Source organism: Populus trichocarpa, chromosome 5 (assembly GCF_000002775.5).
Source record: "Populus trichocarpa isolate Nisqually-1 chromosome 5, P.trichocarpa_v4.1, whole genome shotgun sequence".
NCBI lineage: Eukaryota > Viridiplantae > Streptophyta > Magnoliopsida > Malpighiales > Salicaceae > Populus > Populus trichocarpa.
In genome coordinates this window covers 3837697-3852539 of record NC_037289.2, presented here as the reverse complement: position 1 = coordinate 3852539, position 14843 = coordinate 3837697, and the positions used below count along the sequence as shown (strand labels likewise).

Sequence of the window (14843 nt, the reverse complement as noted above, 5' to 3'; positions counted from 1 at the left end):
GGTTATCGTTAATATTATATATTTTTCAGCGAAAAAACAGAAACCCAGAAAAGATTTTTTGCTTTTTAGCAGAGAAAGAGGGAAATAAAGGGGGCTGGGTGGAGAGAGCTTTGAAAGGGAAAGGAGCTCTGCGAGTAGGGTTTAACGTTAGGGGTTTTTGGTGAGAACTGAAGAACTACAACCATTTGGGTTCTGTCTGGACATAAAACAGACAATTCTTGTTGGGCCTCTTGCTATGGTCTTGTCTCGTGAATCAATGGGCTTGGGCTTCGGCCTATGTTGAAGAAATTTTGTGAGTTGATATGCACCATGATTTAAATGATGCTGTCTTGCTTTTTTTTTTTTTTTTTCCCTTTCCTGTTAATGTTCTCCATTTATGTTACATCTTGAATTGAAATGAGTACAAAGATTCATGATACATTTTTCTGTATTTTTTCTTATTTTTTGCAGGTGTTTTTATTTTAGAGTTAATAAATGATATTTTTAACCCTTGGCTTTGTATTTCTATACTATCATGTTATCAGATCATTAATATTGAAGAGAATTAATTAAAATGTTTTGTATAGTTTTTGGTAATTTATCGTAAATGAAAATCATATTAAGATCGTATAATATAAAATGAAATTAATTAAAAATATTTTCAAAACACATCTTAATCATAGCATGTATTGCATGTGTATCCATGCTACATTGCAGCACTTAATTATTTTTTTCCGTAAGAAATAATATCTAGTTGCTGAGAAAAAAAAAAAAAACTAAACAGAGAAAGATTTGTTGGATATAAACCAAGTAGATATCAATCTTCAATTCTTGTGTTCTTTGATCTCCCAACAAAATCCACTTTTATCCTCTCTTAGTTTGCGTCCCCTCCTAGATTGACGAGAAACTTTGTCCCTTGTCTCTCAAGAAAACAAAATCGCCGGAGACCGCGTCGGAAACTAGCTTGTGGGGAGGAAATGTCTGTTGCTGTCGCCATGCCCACGCCGTCTAACCGGCGTGACAAAAACCAGGACTAAAAGCAGATATATTACTAGTAGAATATGCTTTGGTGTGGACTTGTCACCAGATAGTTGATTATGAAAATAGCAAAGGCCATGATCCAAAAGGTAACGAAGATGTTGTTGCTGTTGGGGCGTAGGCCCAAACCATAGCTAAGGCAAAAATATTTGTTTACGTTTTTCTATGTGAGGTTACTTCATGTGAATTTTGCCAACATTTTTAAAGAAGGATGCTTGATCCTTTTACAGAGACATGTATAGAGATTTAATGAAGAAATGAATATTTCTATCATGAAGATTTTTCATAAAGACATGTTTAAAAACTCTATTGTAGATATTTTTTATGAAAACACACTTGGAAACGTGTAGATTTTAATATAGATTTTCGTTAGAGATATCAAGAAAAATCACTATTGTTTATTAAAAAATTCAAAAGATAATATACATTTCTCGGAGATAATTCAGAGATTGTTTGATCTTATATAACTCATCAAGGAAGACTTGTTTTCTTTCTAACTTTGGTTTCATTTTTTTTTCATGAATTAATAAAAATTACATCTAATGATCAATTTTTTATCTTTTTTTAAGACGTGGAATTTCTTATTATCATGTCCATGATCATGGTGAAAAAAAAAACTTATTAGAGTTCTTTGGGTTCACACCATTTTCTTTATATATATAGATGATGATTCATGCAGTGCATATGTCAATATATGAGTGAACCCCATGCCATTCGACCAACGTGTGTAAGGTTATCTGGTAGTTAAACACTGCCTTCCGTAGTAATGTTTGAATCGTCTCGGCATACTCTTTGCGATAAGACGCCACGTGTGGCCAACGACCATTTGAGTAGGCATCAATGATCTTTTTTTCTCTCTTCTCCCTGATTTTTACTATGCCTATTCAAAAATTCAAAACAACTCTTTAATTTGTTATTTATTTAGATTTGGTTTCAATTCTTTTGATTATTATTTATTTTATTTTTTATAATTTATAAATTTGAAATTCGTTTTCAATTTCATCTCTTTTCAATTTTTTCATCTTTCAAGATTGATCCTCATTTTTTTTATTGATGTTTATTTTATTAGAGATAATTTTTTTAATTGATTTTTTTTTACAATTTCATCATTCTTAAGTTTTTTTTCCTATCAAATTCGATCTATTTTTTTATTGCTATTTTTTTCATTGTGGTAATTTTTTAAAATATAATTTTTTTTCTTGATTTCATCTTTCAACATTAAATTGGTTGAGAATTGAGGTTTTTCATTGAGCTTGAGTCTAAGATTTCAATGGTTGTGAGTTTTAGATATTAACCCCGGTTTAGGAGGTTAACTCGAGTTTGCTTAGTTTTTTCTTTCATTTTTTTTTTAATTTTATGTTTTGTTCAATTTCAGACTTCAATATTTATTCAATTGGAGATTAAGCTCCATTTGTTTTTTTATTTGCTTCTTATAAGATTTTTTATCAATTTAGAAAATAATCTGGGTTATCTTGGGTCTTTTTCTTTATCGTTCTTTGTTAAATTTAGTTTTTTTAAAAGATATATATATATATATATATATATATATATAATTAAATTAATAGATTAAATATAAGAATGAAATGCTCATTTAATGATATGGTTAAATTTTGTTATTTTTTTTTAGTTTCATCTTTTAATATTTATTTAATTAGAGATCATTGAACTCTGTTAATTTATTTTATTTTCTTCTTGCAAGATTTTTTTTATTGATTTTGAAAAAAATTCGAGTTATCATAAGTCTTTTTATTTATCATTCTTTAAATTAATTTAGTTTTTTTAAAGATATTTTTAAAATTAAATTAATTAATTAAATATAAAATGCTCATATTTTATCTGGTTTAACTGGTCAATATTGCGGTGCTAACCATTAATCACTTTTTTTTTTTCATGATTTGAACATTCTGGTGCATCCCGCGGGATAACGTGGGTCCCACAGCCAGTTAAACACCATTTAACAATTAGGAAAAAGTCAAATGTCCTTTTTAACAAGTTTGACTTGATTGGCCCTTGATTAAGATCGGTTGTCCTTCGATGGGCTCCTCCTCTTATTTCCGACGAAGTAATAGGGAAATAAAAACTTCAATTTACAACATCTCTTGGGAGCTTGACAAGCTCTTAAATAAAAAAATATTATTTATGGAATCATTTTAGTAAACGAGAATTCAAAATATTAAAAACTTTAATTAAATCATTTCTTGTGTATGTAAAGTTGTTGTTTTAAACCTTTAATCAAAGTGTAGGATAATAAAAAATAAGTTAAAACTATGTATTTCAATTCGATATTTTATTTTTAAAGATTAACTTGTTCTTTGTAGTTGAAATACCCCAATAAAATACTATACTATAATATCATTACGTGAGTTAGACCTCATTTAAAAATATAAAATATAAACTGAAATTAAATTCTTAAATATCTATATGACCATAAGAACAATAATAATTAATACACACATTTCTAGAGTGTAGAATTTGATTTAATGAATATATTGAGTCTTTAGATATCTAAAGAGCAAAATTTGGATTATTTAAGCCAAATCCATCGATCCAAGCCTTTCAAAACATCAAATCATACCCCTTCATGGTTTTGCCTTCTTCAACCTCATCAAAATTTATCATATATATCTACGTACGTTGAAAAAACAATTATTAATAAAAATATTATATATTATACAGTAGTTTGTTTAAACAAAAATCGTGACTAGAAGTCCAATTATCATTTGAAATATCTCTGTTTCATTGCCAAATTAAGTTAAGGGATTATATATCTGAGTTTCATCGTCATAAAATACCTAAAAATTATTTGGATCATAGTTAAAAAATACCACACAGAACATTATTAATGTATTAAATTATTATTTTAATATATTTTTAATTAAAAAATACAACGCACAGCATTACCAAATACACCGTGAGCGGTTTTCAATTGATTTTAATACTCGTTTCCTTTCAAGGTAGTTGCCATTCCCTTCTGAGTTATTGAAGAACAATTGTTTAAATAATTGAGGATATATAATATAAATTATTTTATTCTCATATATTTTAAAAAAACAGTAAACAAACATTATATTTGGATATTGTTTTATAATTTCAACCCACGACTTAATGGATCTTTTGTGAAACTTTTAATTTGCAGTACCAATAATTCATCACCCATTATGTCATCTGCTATCTTTCACTAAACCAACTCTTCAGAGTTGAAGAATGGCTTATGTCATGTCGACCTTCATAACTTCTATCAATAATATATATATATATATATATATATATATATATATATATATATATATATATATATATATATATATAATTCCAATCCAAACAATGAGAATGTGATTCTAGCAAAGTTATCTGATTTCCTCAATTAACTTGAAATTAATCAGATTTGACCTCCTCTTGAGAGAAATAAAAGGTGGAGAAAACTACTTTCATTATATATATATAGTCCAGAAACAAATAGATCATCAAAAAGTAAAATTTAGAGAAGATAAAGAAAGACATGGAAGGCAAGAAAAAGAACAGAGAAACAATAAGAAGAGCAAGAAAACAAGATAACCCACCAAACATATATATCAGGCTTACGATAACATCAATATATACGCGTGACTACGTACTGATCTATTTTCAAAGGAAAAAAAAATGATAAAAATGTGGGGAAAGAAAAGCAATTTTACCCCAAAGCTTTGGTTACCTCCATGACCATTTAATGCATTTTACTTCCACTTGAAACACAACAATTTTAGGGCATCGAAAGCTGCTCTCATCAGCATCAGCAACACTATGGGAATGGTCCCATATGACAAGCTTTAAAACCTCCATCTTAATGCACGTGTGAGGTTACAATGGCTTGCGCAGGGTTTGATACGAAGCAGTGCACTTTTGCTGCATTTATTATATGCTATCTATGTGCCCCCCTTTAATCGTAGATTTTACATGGCCAAAAGGGCCAGGGCCAGCAACTATATAGTACAGGATTGTTGAGATGGTGCTAGCTTTGAAAAAAGTTTAGTTAGTCTCATCACGTCCCTTTTATCTAATTAATCACGCAGGATGTACACTGAGCATGTCTAGGTTAAGAATTGCATGAGTGATCATCACTCCATTGAGTTGCCTAGAGAATCTAAGCTACTAGATTTATGAGCAAAAGCATGCTAAGTTCCTACTAAAGTGATCACTTTGTCTTTGAATTTACAACCCAAAGTGTTTTGAAAAGCGTCTTGTACAGCATTTGCTTTTCCAGTATGAGCATTTATTAAAAACTCTAATTGTTTTTGTTTTTTCAGTTTTATCTAAAAGGCTTAATATTGCCGATCTCCTTGATAGACGTTGCATAATGCCTGGTAACCTGAGAAACCATTTAGTGCTAGCTAGTTTAGCACTTAGTTCATGAACAAATTGTAAACATCATTGGATTCTTGGAGTAGAACCTGCAGGCTCTTAATTATATATCGAATGAGAGAAGTACTAGAATGCACTCAAACTTAGAATCTAAACACATCTCTTCTTAAGCTTATGATTGCGTACATGGTAAAAGGAAGTATTGCATGAATCTAAACACATCTCTTTAATAAGTTGTTTTCTTGTAAGCTAAAACAACTTATTAAAAAAAATAAAATGAAATAGCCAACCTAGCTCGTGCTTCTTCCCAAAAGCTTTAAAAGCTCTTTACCAGCCCATATGAGCTTTTCTAGAGGATGATTTCAAGAGCCAACAAGAGGGATGTTCACTTTTCCCTCTCTTTTTACCAAATGGGAAAAACTCATTTCTCCCTATGTAAGCAAGTCGCTGTTTGGCTAGCCCGGACTCTGAGGATCCATGAAGTGGCATTGAATTTCAAGACCCTCTTTTCTCTCTTTATTTCTCTTTCGTATGGAGGTATTTAGAACATGAATTGGTGTCAGATCTGATCAATCCTTCTCGTAACATGTTCTTCCTTAAATACCAACTATTGTGTACGACATTGGACCATTTTGTAGGCTTTCCTTTTTCTTGCAGTTAGTTGCTATCTTGTCTTAGCTTGGCAATCAATTTACTCAACGATCCATCCATCCATCATCGTCATTACATAGCTAGTTGAAAATTATCCTTGATCATCAGTGCACGGATCTAATTATAACTTGACTTTGGCTAGCCAGCTCAAGTTTCCTTGGTGATGATGACCTTGAATTTCAACACAAATTGCGTAGTGGATATATTGTGTGGGTAATTAACTAATTAATTAGCCATTATTCTTACTTAGGCTGTAATGATGGATTGTCCTTAGCCTATAAACCTGGCTACAGCTCACGATACACAAATGAGTTAATGTTATGTTCACATGCATGATATTATTTATGGCACACTGCATCCAACATTATTTTAGTGGCAACTAATCTAGGAATGATCATGATGATGAATATTCCCGATAATTATACGTGATTAATCAGCTTGGTCATAGACACAAATAAATTAAAATTATGAATGATAAAATATCTTTTTAATTTCAAATTAATAATCATATATTTAATTTCTCAAATATTATAACTCGTTTAATAATACGGTGGGGTTAAAACCCATCTTAATTAACCACAAAAAAAAAAAAATAGAGAGATCGAGAGAGAGATAGAAACTGTTTGCATGAATTTGGTACATATGAACCAAACCGATCACATTACATGAACTTACAATACAATTCGTTTACCTTTCGAAGTATATCGTTTCAGAATTCGTTTCCAACAATTGTAGAGATGAGAATAGTTATGATCATCATTAGAAATATGGAGTCTTAGTTGTTATAATTACCTGCCAGCTAAATAATTTAATCTTGCTGTTAAATATTACCGAGCAAGGTTTTTTAAAATAGTCATAGAGATCCCATCATAAGAAGCAGGGAAAAGCTTCTCTAAAAAAGTACAAAAAAATAAAATGTAATAATATTTTACTTCATAGACAAGTTCTCTTTCCTAATTACTGCAAGCAGACGAGAGCAGCAGTGATTCAGTTACTCACTCATGTCAGTTCACAAGAGAAGTAGAAGCATGCTACCTTCAAATCCAAAAGTCACCCACACACATATATAATGCATTGTGTTCAGTTGGTCTTTCTGTATTCTTTAATCAAGATTGTAACATCATGAGTTTTTGGGAGAAGACTCAAGGAAACCCTAGAATGATTGCTTTGTGTGCATGCGCAAGTACTGTACAGCATTTTGAAACTATAAGATAGAAACAAAAGTATGACCTAAGAGACTTCCGCCACCGTCCGATCATACACATTAATTGGTGAATCAAAGCCTTTCTTCTGCTAGTAGATTGCATATAAAAGTACTTCATTATTGATTGTACTCCATGGATACATAAATTGTAGACAACTACAAAAATATTTAAGTATTTTTCAACCAAAATAGTTTGGAAACATTAAATTAAGCAGTGTGTGTGTGTGTGTGTGCAATCTCCTCTTCTCTAATGATGCATGTCTCATGAACTAGAAGGATAGGAAATAATGAAAACAGAATATTAAAGAAAAATTCTAGGAGTTTCAAGGGAAGTTGTTTGGGTAGCCAAGACATTGAAAATCTTCTTATTTACAATGCAACTTAGGGTTGAGATGAGAATTATATAAGGATGAGGATGAGAAAGAACATAAAGGTACAGTAGAAAATACATAGATGTATACTGCTTGGAATTAAGCTTATCATGGCAAACTTGTTCACCGCATATGAAGCTTGTAATGAGTTCAGCTCCAATTTACTGTCACTGTTTTTTTGATGAATAAACTGCACCCCACAGTTTCAAGTTGTACAACACTGTTCTAATACTACAAAACACAATGCACTAACGTATTCTGTCTGATTTTGGTTTCTTGTTTTCTGTTACATTCATTATCTTTTTGCATATAATTAATCACATATTGATTTTCATAATCAATAGCTTAGTGCATATAATTAATCTCAATCAAGTGGGAAAAAAGAAAGAAGACAGCATAATCATTTGTTAATATAAAATTAACCCACCTTACTCCATGCATACATACACTTCGCCTATCATCATTGATCAAAATAGATAACAATCTGATCCCTTGTCAAAATAGACAATATCACTTCCTCCTTTCAACATAATTACGTGATTGATTCTCTAAATTCATGTTCAACTAATTAAAATCAAATTAAACTAGGTCACATGCTGCCCTTCTTCATTTTTTGTGCATGATTTGGCAGCTCCCTTTTTGACAGTGTGGAGCCAGTTTAATTTGCAATTAACAAGATTCGCACGTAGCATATACATCGCATTAAGCAAGATTGTAGTTCCACTGACCTCTTTTCTTTAATAGGTTGCCTCTGAATCTCTTCCTAGAAAAAAACTAAAGGGAAAAAAAAGATTATACCGTACCACCACAATAATCCGATGGAAGAGTGATCATATCATGAAATAAGCCATACATCATTGATGAAAATGATGTATTGGACAACTTTAATGTTGTTAAAAAATAATATAAATTATATCTTGAAGTCTCATTTTATAATTTAAGTTTTTAGATTGGGATGATTATTTGACATGATATTAGAGCCTTATTGACCAACTGGTCACAAATTCAAATCTCACCATCTCCATTCTATTTCATAGAAATTAAGCACAAGGTGGTGTGAGCATATGCAAGTTTCAAGCCCAAAAGACTTTCACTTGAGATTGTGTGATATAAAATCATATAAATCATATCTTGGAGTCTCACCTAACAATTTAACCTATTAAATTAAATTGGTTATTTGATATGCTATCGTTTTGAAAAGATATATTAGAGAATAATTTAAATAATATCTCAGAGTCTCACCTAATAATTTAGATCGAAATAGCTCATTAACAAATGTCAACATTTCTTGAATTAATCATGATATGATTATCTCTCATTGATAAGTTTTTGGGAAAATGAATGATACAAGATTTTAATTAATCTTTCCTTTCATGGGAATGATACAAGCAGAATCTATCCATAAGTTGTTGCAAAGCTGTAATTAAAGACGTGATTGTATTGACCTAAGTAACGAAAACTTGGTGCTTATCTCTATCATTGTACTATAGTTTTAAGATAATGTGATAAACAAACACCACATAATAAATATCATGTACAAGTAAAATTTTCTTTGACTAGCTAAAGCATGCCAAGCCCTAATGCAATTGTTCAAGAATTAATTAAACACGAACAACCCATCTTAAATGAGTGTTATGAAACTAATACAATGATGATGATGATGAGGTAACTTTTCAAGAAGGCATGCCAGGCTCAATTCCTATATTGACCGAACCGAAAGAGAATGTGTCATCTTAAAAACAAGCTTTTAAGAAGCAGCCTAGGAATTCAGTGCTTGTCTTGGCAAGGGATAATTTTAAAGTAATATTGTAAGACTATTTTTCGAGTGTAGCGAAGTCTGCTAGCATTCATTAGGAGCAATTCTTGATTCTAAGGGAGAAAATCTCAACCCTTGATCATTTCATGCTGCAAGCCAAAACCTCTCTCTTTTCAATTCAATATTTTATACATGTTGCATCCCTTTGGTATAAAAAAGTCTGCCTCAAATCATTCTCCCTCTCTCTCCCTCTCTCCAGCCAAGCAGCTGCTAGGGAGACACCTAAGAGGGTTTTCTTCATTACTCTAGTACAAACCCTTCACTTTGTGTATTATTTGAGATCTGGATCCCTAGCTACCATTTGTGATCATTTATATAAGTCAGTAATCACTTCAAGAACCCATAAGATAGCACTGCCCACTCCTTTTTGTTGACAAAGCTCTTCGAGTCACATCCTTCCATCATGGATTTCAATCAAGCTAAATTCAACCACACATGGAATCTTGATATGTCCATGGAAGATCAAATTCTTCATCATGACCAGCTTCCCTTTAACTCAATTTGGCCTAGCTGCCCTCTGCAAACACAGCAAACACAAATTCCAGCTTCAAGCCAAACACCAATCTCAACCTTTCTTGGTGACCAAATATGCAACAATACAGAGGAGGAGGAGGATGAGCCGGAAGAAGAGCTGGGAGCTATGAAAGAAATGATGTATAGAATTGCCGCGATGCAGCCAGTAGAGATAGATCCGGCCACGATTCGCAAGCCAAAAAGACGAAACGTTAGGATTAGCGATGACCCCCAGAGCGTGGCTGCGCGTCTTAGGCGAGAAAGGATAAGTGAAAAGATCAGAATTCTACAAAGGCTTGTTCCTGGTGGAAGAAAAATGGACACTGCTTCAATGCTAGAAGAAGCTATCCGTTACGTTAAGTTCTTGAAAAGGCAAATTCGCCTGCTTCAACCTAACCATCATCAGCAGCACCAACCATGCACTACCAATGGAGACTGGCAAATTCCATACAGCAATAAACCTCTTGATTCTATCACCACCACTCCATCCCTCCTCGAACCCCGAGCCGGAGGCCTCGGATACATTCTTGGTGGGAATACCGGGGGCAATCCCTTGTGCTTTAATCATGAGGTAATTAGTGATTAGGGCTAAAGTGAACACTAGCTAGTGATCATTAGTGTGTTAACGAGCCATAATTAATGAACTAGTGGTAATTAAGAGGTGTGTGTGTATACATATATAAGCTAGCTAGCTAGGTAGCATATATATGAGGGAAAAAGGTTGTTAGGATATTGTTGACTCAAAGATATATATGGTCTGTGGAATAATCATAACGGTTAGCTTGAGTTGCGTTGAACCATATATCCTTCTATATAATATATGATAAAGATCTTGGAGTTTGTAGGGTTGGCCGGAAAGTTTGTTTGGCCGACTCTCTTCCTGGAATAAACAGTGACGTGTGTATGTATCATAATGTATGCTTCTGAGTATTTTTTTTTTCTGTTTATATACGTATATCTAACAATTACATGGGTATAAATGGAGGTATGCATGTGGACAACTTATGTATGTATGTATTTTGAAATATGTCTAGGCATATATACAAACACATATACCGTATATATATATATATATATATATATATATATATATATATATATATATATATATATATAGCTTGTATCTTGTAATTCTGTCTATATATGTAATTGTATGCATCCAATTATATGTAGTGTATGATATATAGGATGTGATTATGTATATATGGGCAACCTCTCTTAGTTATGAGAATGGTATTAGGTTGCCTAAATTGTTTGATTTAGTTTTTTAATTTAAAATACCCTAGGGTAAACTTTACTAACTTGAAGAGAAGAACACTGAACAAAACTTTTATAGGATGTGCATAACAAAATCTGTTCTTTGTGGTTGATTTTTCCATGATTTTTCCTTCACCTTGCACTTAGATGTTTTGGTCATGATTTACATGTAGGAGTAGTATTTAGTATACTAAACTGAAATTCATGCATTAAATCCAAACATATTGTTGAATTGTGAGTAATTAAGTTTATGTAAATGTAGCAGTTAATTATCTCTAATATTATTATATACAATATTATAACCTTGATAAATTAATATTATTGATTAAATAATATTTCTGGTTGGTACCAATGTAGTAAATTAATTAATAATTAGCTAAATTTGTAAGATAATATATTAAAAAAGACACATAGATCTACTTGATGTATAGATTAATAATCTCCTTACACATTATGTAATATGATTATTGCTTTGAGTGAGATTTTGCATGAGACAAGTTCTAATATAGAACTATTGTCTAAACTTTATGTTCTTTGTTGTTTTTCATGTTCTTATTAATTTGCTCGTCACTCAATAACTATGAAGTTATCTTATTTTCTCATAAATAATTCAAAAGGTACTCAACATCTATTATATTATGATACTCAACACCTCATTCATTTTGAATGTTTGAATGTTAATCCAAATTTTCTAAAGCCATATTATTCATTGAACTAATTTTACAATGTCAAAAATAATTTTTCATTATACTTGCTTGAATATATATTCTCTAAGCTAAGATTGCAAGATTCATTACATCTAAAACATTTTTTTTTTCCTAAATTTGAGATTCTAATTTTATAAACCTTTAAAGTATTTTGATAAAATTGACATAATAACTCATCTTAAAAGCTCATATGATTCCGCATCACAAGGTTGAATATTCAATGTTGTGTTTGGTGTCAAGGAAAATAATTCATTTTGTTTTTCAAACCGTCAATAGTTTTTGGATGTGTGGAACAATTAACGACAAGCAAGAAAACTTTTCTACTATCTATTTCTCTATTAGACTATCAAACATATTCTTGGAACAAGATCTCAGACATTCATACTTGTTTGTTGGCATGATACTTGTAGTTTATACTGCTTAAGCTCACATGCTTGAAACACAACGGTTTGGTATACTTGCCAATAAACTATAAATGAATTTTCTTATAACCCTTTTCATTATAGGAAGTAACAATAATAAGTATCTTCTTGTATTGTCTATTACCTTCAAGTTTCTTATAACATATTTCATCCATATTGAAAATATCTTTCATGAAAATTTGATCTAGTTTCTCTCTTATGGACCACAAATTGCTTTCAACATGCTCATATCAAGTTATATGTTTTCTCTAATATGTCTTGATGTCATGTTGTGATTTGAAGCGTTTAAGCTAGCCTTGAGAAAAATAGAATTTTAGTGTATCTACAAGATACATTTATTTCAGAAACTCCTTTTTTTTTTCCATGATTAGTTCTCTGGTCATATTTATATATTTTTTGTATTAAATATCACTCGAGAGAACCTTGTTTAGCTTCAAAAATTTTTAGATTCTGTGTCGTTTGACATCATTTTTTTTTAATATTAACTGATAAATACTTTAATGATCTCTTAATCGTAATTGATATGATGCTTGGCTCACTTGTAAGTTAAAGTTTTTTACAGTCATTGTTGTAATTGCTTTTTGATACAAGTTAGATTTTCTATGTTGTATTCACACAATGCTTTACGTTTTTGTTGTTGTTAAATTCGTTACACCTTCGAAATGAAAAGACATTGTGTTTGTTTTTATTGTTTATGATATTGTATGTTTTTTTTATATACATATTTTTTCTAATTTGTTTCAAAAGTAGTGATCCATTACTTGTTTAATAAGAATAAGTACATTCATGAGATTAATTTAGTTAAAAAAGTATATAAAAGAATCATAACTCATAATTTAGTAATTAGGTAATATTCATATTATCACAATACACAATACATGTATTAAGTTCAATATTTTAGAGAAAAAAAAAAAGAATACCTTGACACATTGCTAATTCTTATATAATATTTTATTCATTAATGTATAAATTACCAACTATTAATTTATCAATTACATAATATTTTAATCAATAAATAAATTCTCATGATTTCAAATACATTGATTTATAGAGATTTAGGTAGTTAATTAATTATCTCGTTAGTTAATTGAAGGGGAATATAATTTTCAGAGAAAGTGATAATTATTATGCATGCATGGACAAACTTTTTTCTTCAATTTGGATGAGTGAAGGACCTTCATGCAACACTATATGCTAGCTAGTAAGCTGGAAACTACTTGCCTTCCGAAGCCACTCTTCAAGCAAATGTAAAAGAGATCCCTGCACAAATATTTTTTTTTCCCTCGTAGGACATTAGAGAGTGGGGGATTATTCTAAAGCATTGATACTGGTTTTTATATATATATATATATATATATATATATATATATATATATATATATGGCCCAACACCTATATATACCTTCCATTGTAAACAAATTTAGCTCATTATAGTTAGGGTTCTCGAGTTGATTTGCAAGGCAAGAGAAAGCTATGATGTTATGGGTATATTTCTCGATATAGTGGAACTTTTTAATTGAGTTTTGAAAAAGTGATTTTTGTATTTTATAAAATGAATTAAAAAAAATGTGAATTAATAAATCATAGATAGAGTTGTTCATGCTAATTAAAAACTAAAATAGAAAGTTGATCATAAAATCGATAATTTCTATGGGAAATATAAAAATATATAAAATTTAAGAAAAACCATATAAAACTCTTAGAATAAAAATTAATAAAATAGATATTTTATTTGTATTAAATGTTTACAAGGGAATTGTTTTTTTTTTAAAAAAATAAGTATGTCAGGTTCATATATATTAATTAAAAAAATTAATCTTTAACATTATCATAAAAGCTACAATATTATTTTAAATAATGCATAAATAATTATTTAAATATCATTTTAATAAATTTATTTAAAGTGGATCTTATTATAAATTGTAAGACAATTAATCTTAAGAAAAAGATCAAGCACTATATTTATGTATTTGACCCAAAACTATTAAGCCCATAGGCCCAAGTTTTTTCTTTTATAGCATGAATGACATATCATTCACCCATATCATTTGTCTATGATATTTTTTACCACCAATGCTATATTTTGTACCACCAAAGCTAGCTTAAGTGACCAGAAAATCAAAATCTAAGTTTTTGAATCTCAAAATTAAACTCGAACTTTTATATTTTTTACAATAAAAAAAACATCACATGGACTTCTAAAACCACATTACTAACCATAAAATACATTTTAATTTGATAAAAACACTAAAAATCAAACCAAATTATTATTTTTTAGCCCTAATCTACCTTGTCTAACATCATTGAAGGTAGAAACCATCTCCATTGAGGTTTTTTTTTTTTTTTTTTAAGATGAATCTAAAAACACTAAAATCATAGTTATTAGTGACCATAATTTAACCATCAAAGAACTTTCTGTTTTTTGTGTTTTTTTTTGAAAATTTCCTCTCTCTTCTCTAGACATTCATGGATTGAAACACAAAATAATAATAAAAAACTTATAAGACAAAACATAAAATGCCCAAAGAAGTGGGATCTAATATGAAA

The 14843-nt window shown here is 30.2% G+C and overlaps 1 protein-coding gene across 1 annotated transcript; it reads left to right on the top strand.

Annotated features, from left to right (window-relative positions):
* The first annotated feature begins 9356 nt into the window (after positions 1-9356).
* LOC7479127 (transcription factor HEC3) lies at positions 9357-10853 on the top strand. The gene has a single exon (XM_002306983.4). It carries the CDS (start codon positions 9801-9803, stop codon positions 10494-10496), a length of 696 nt encoding a protein of 231 aa, XP_002307019.1. The 5' UTR covers positions 9357-9800; the 3' UTR covers positions 10497-10853.
* Positions 10854-14843: the final 3990 nt, after the last annotated feature.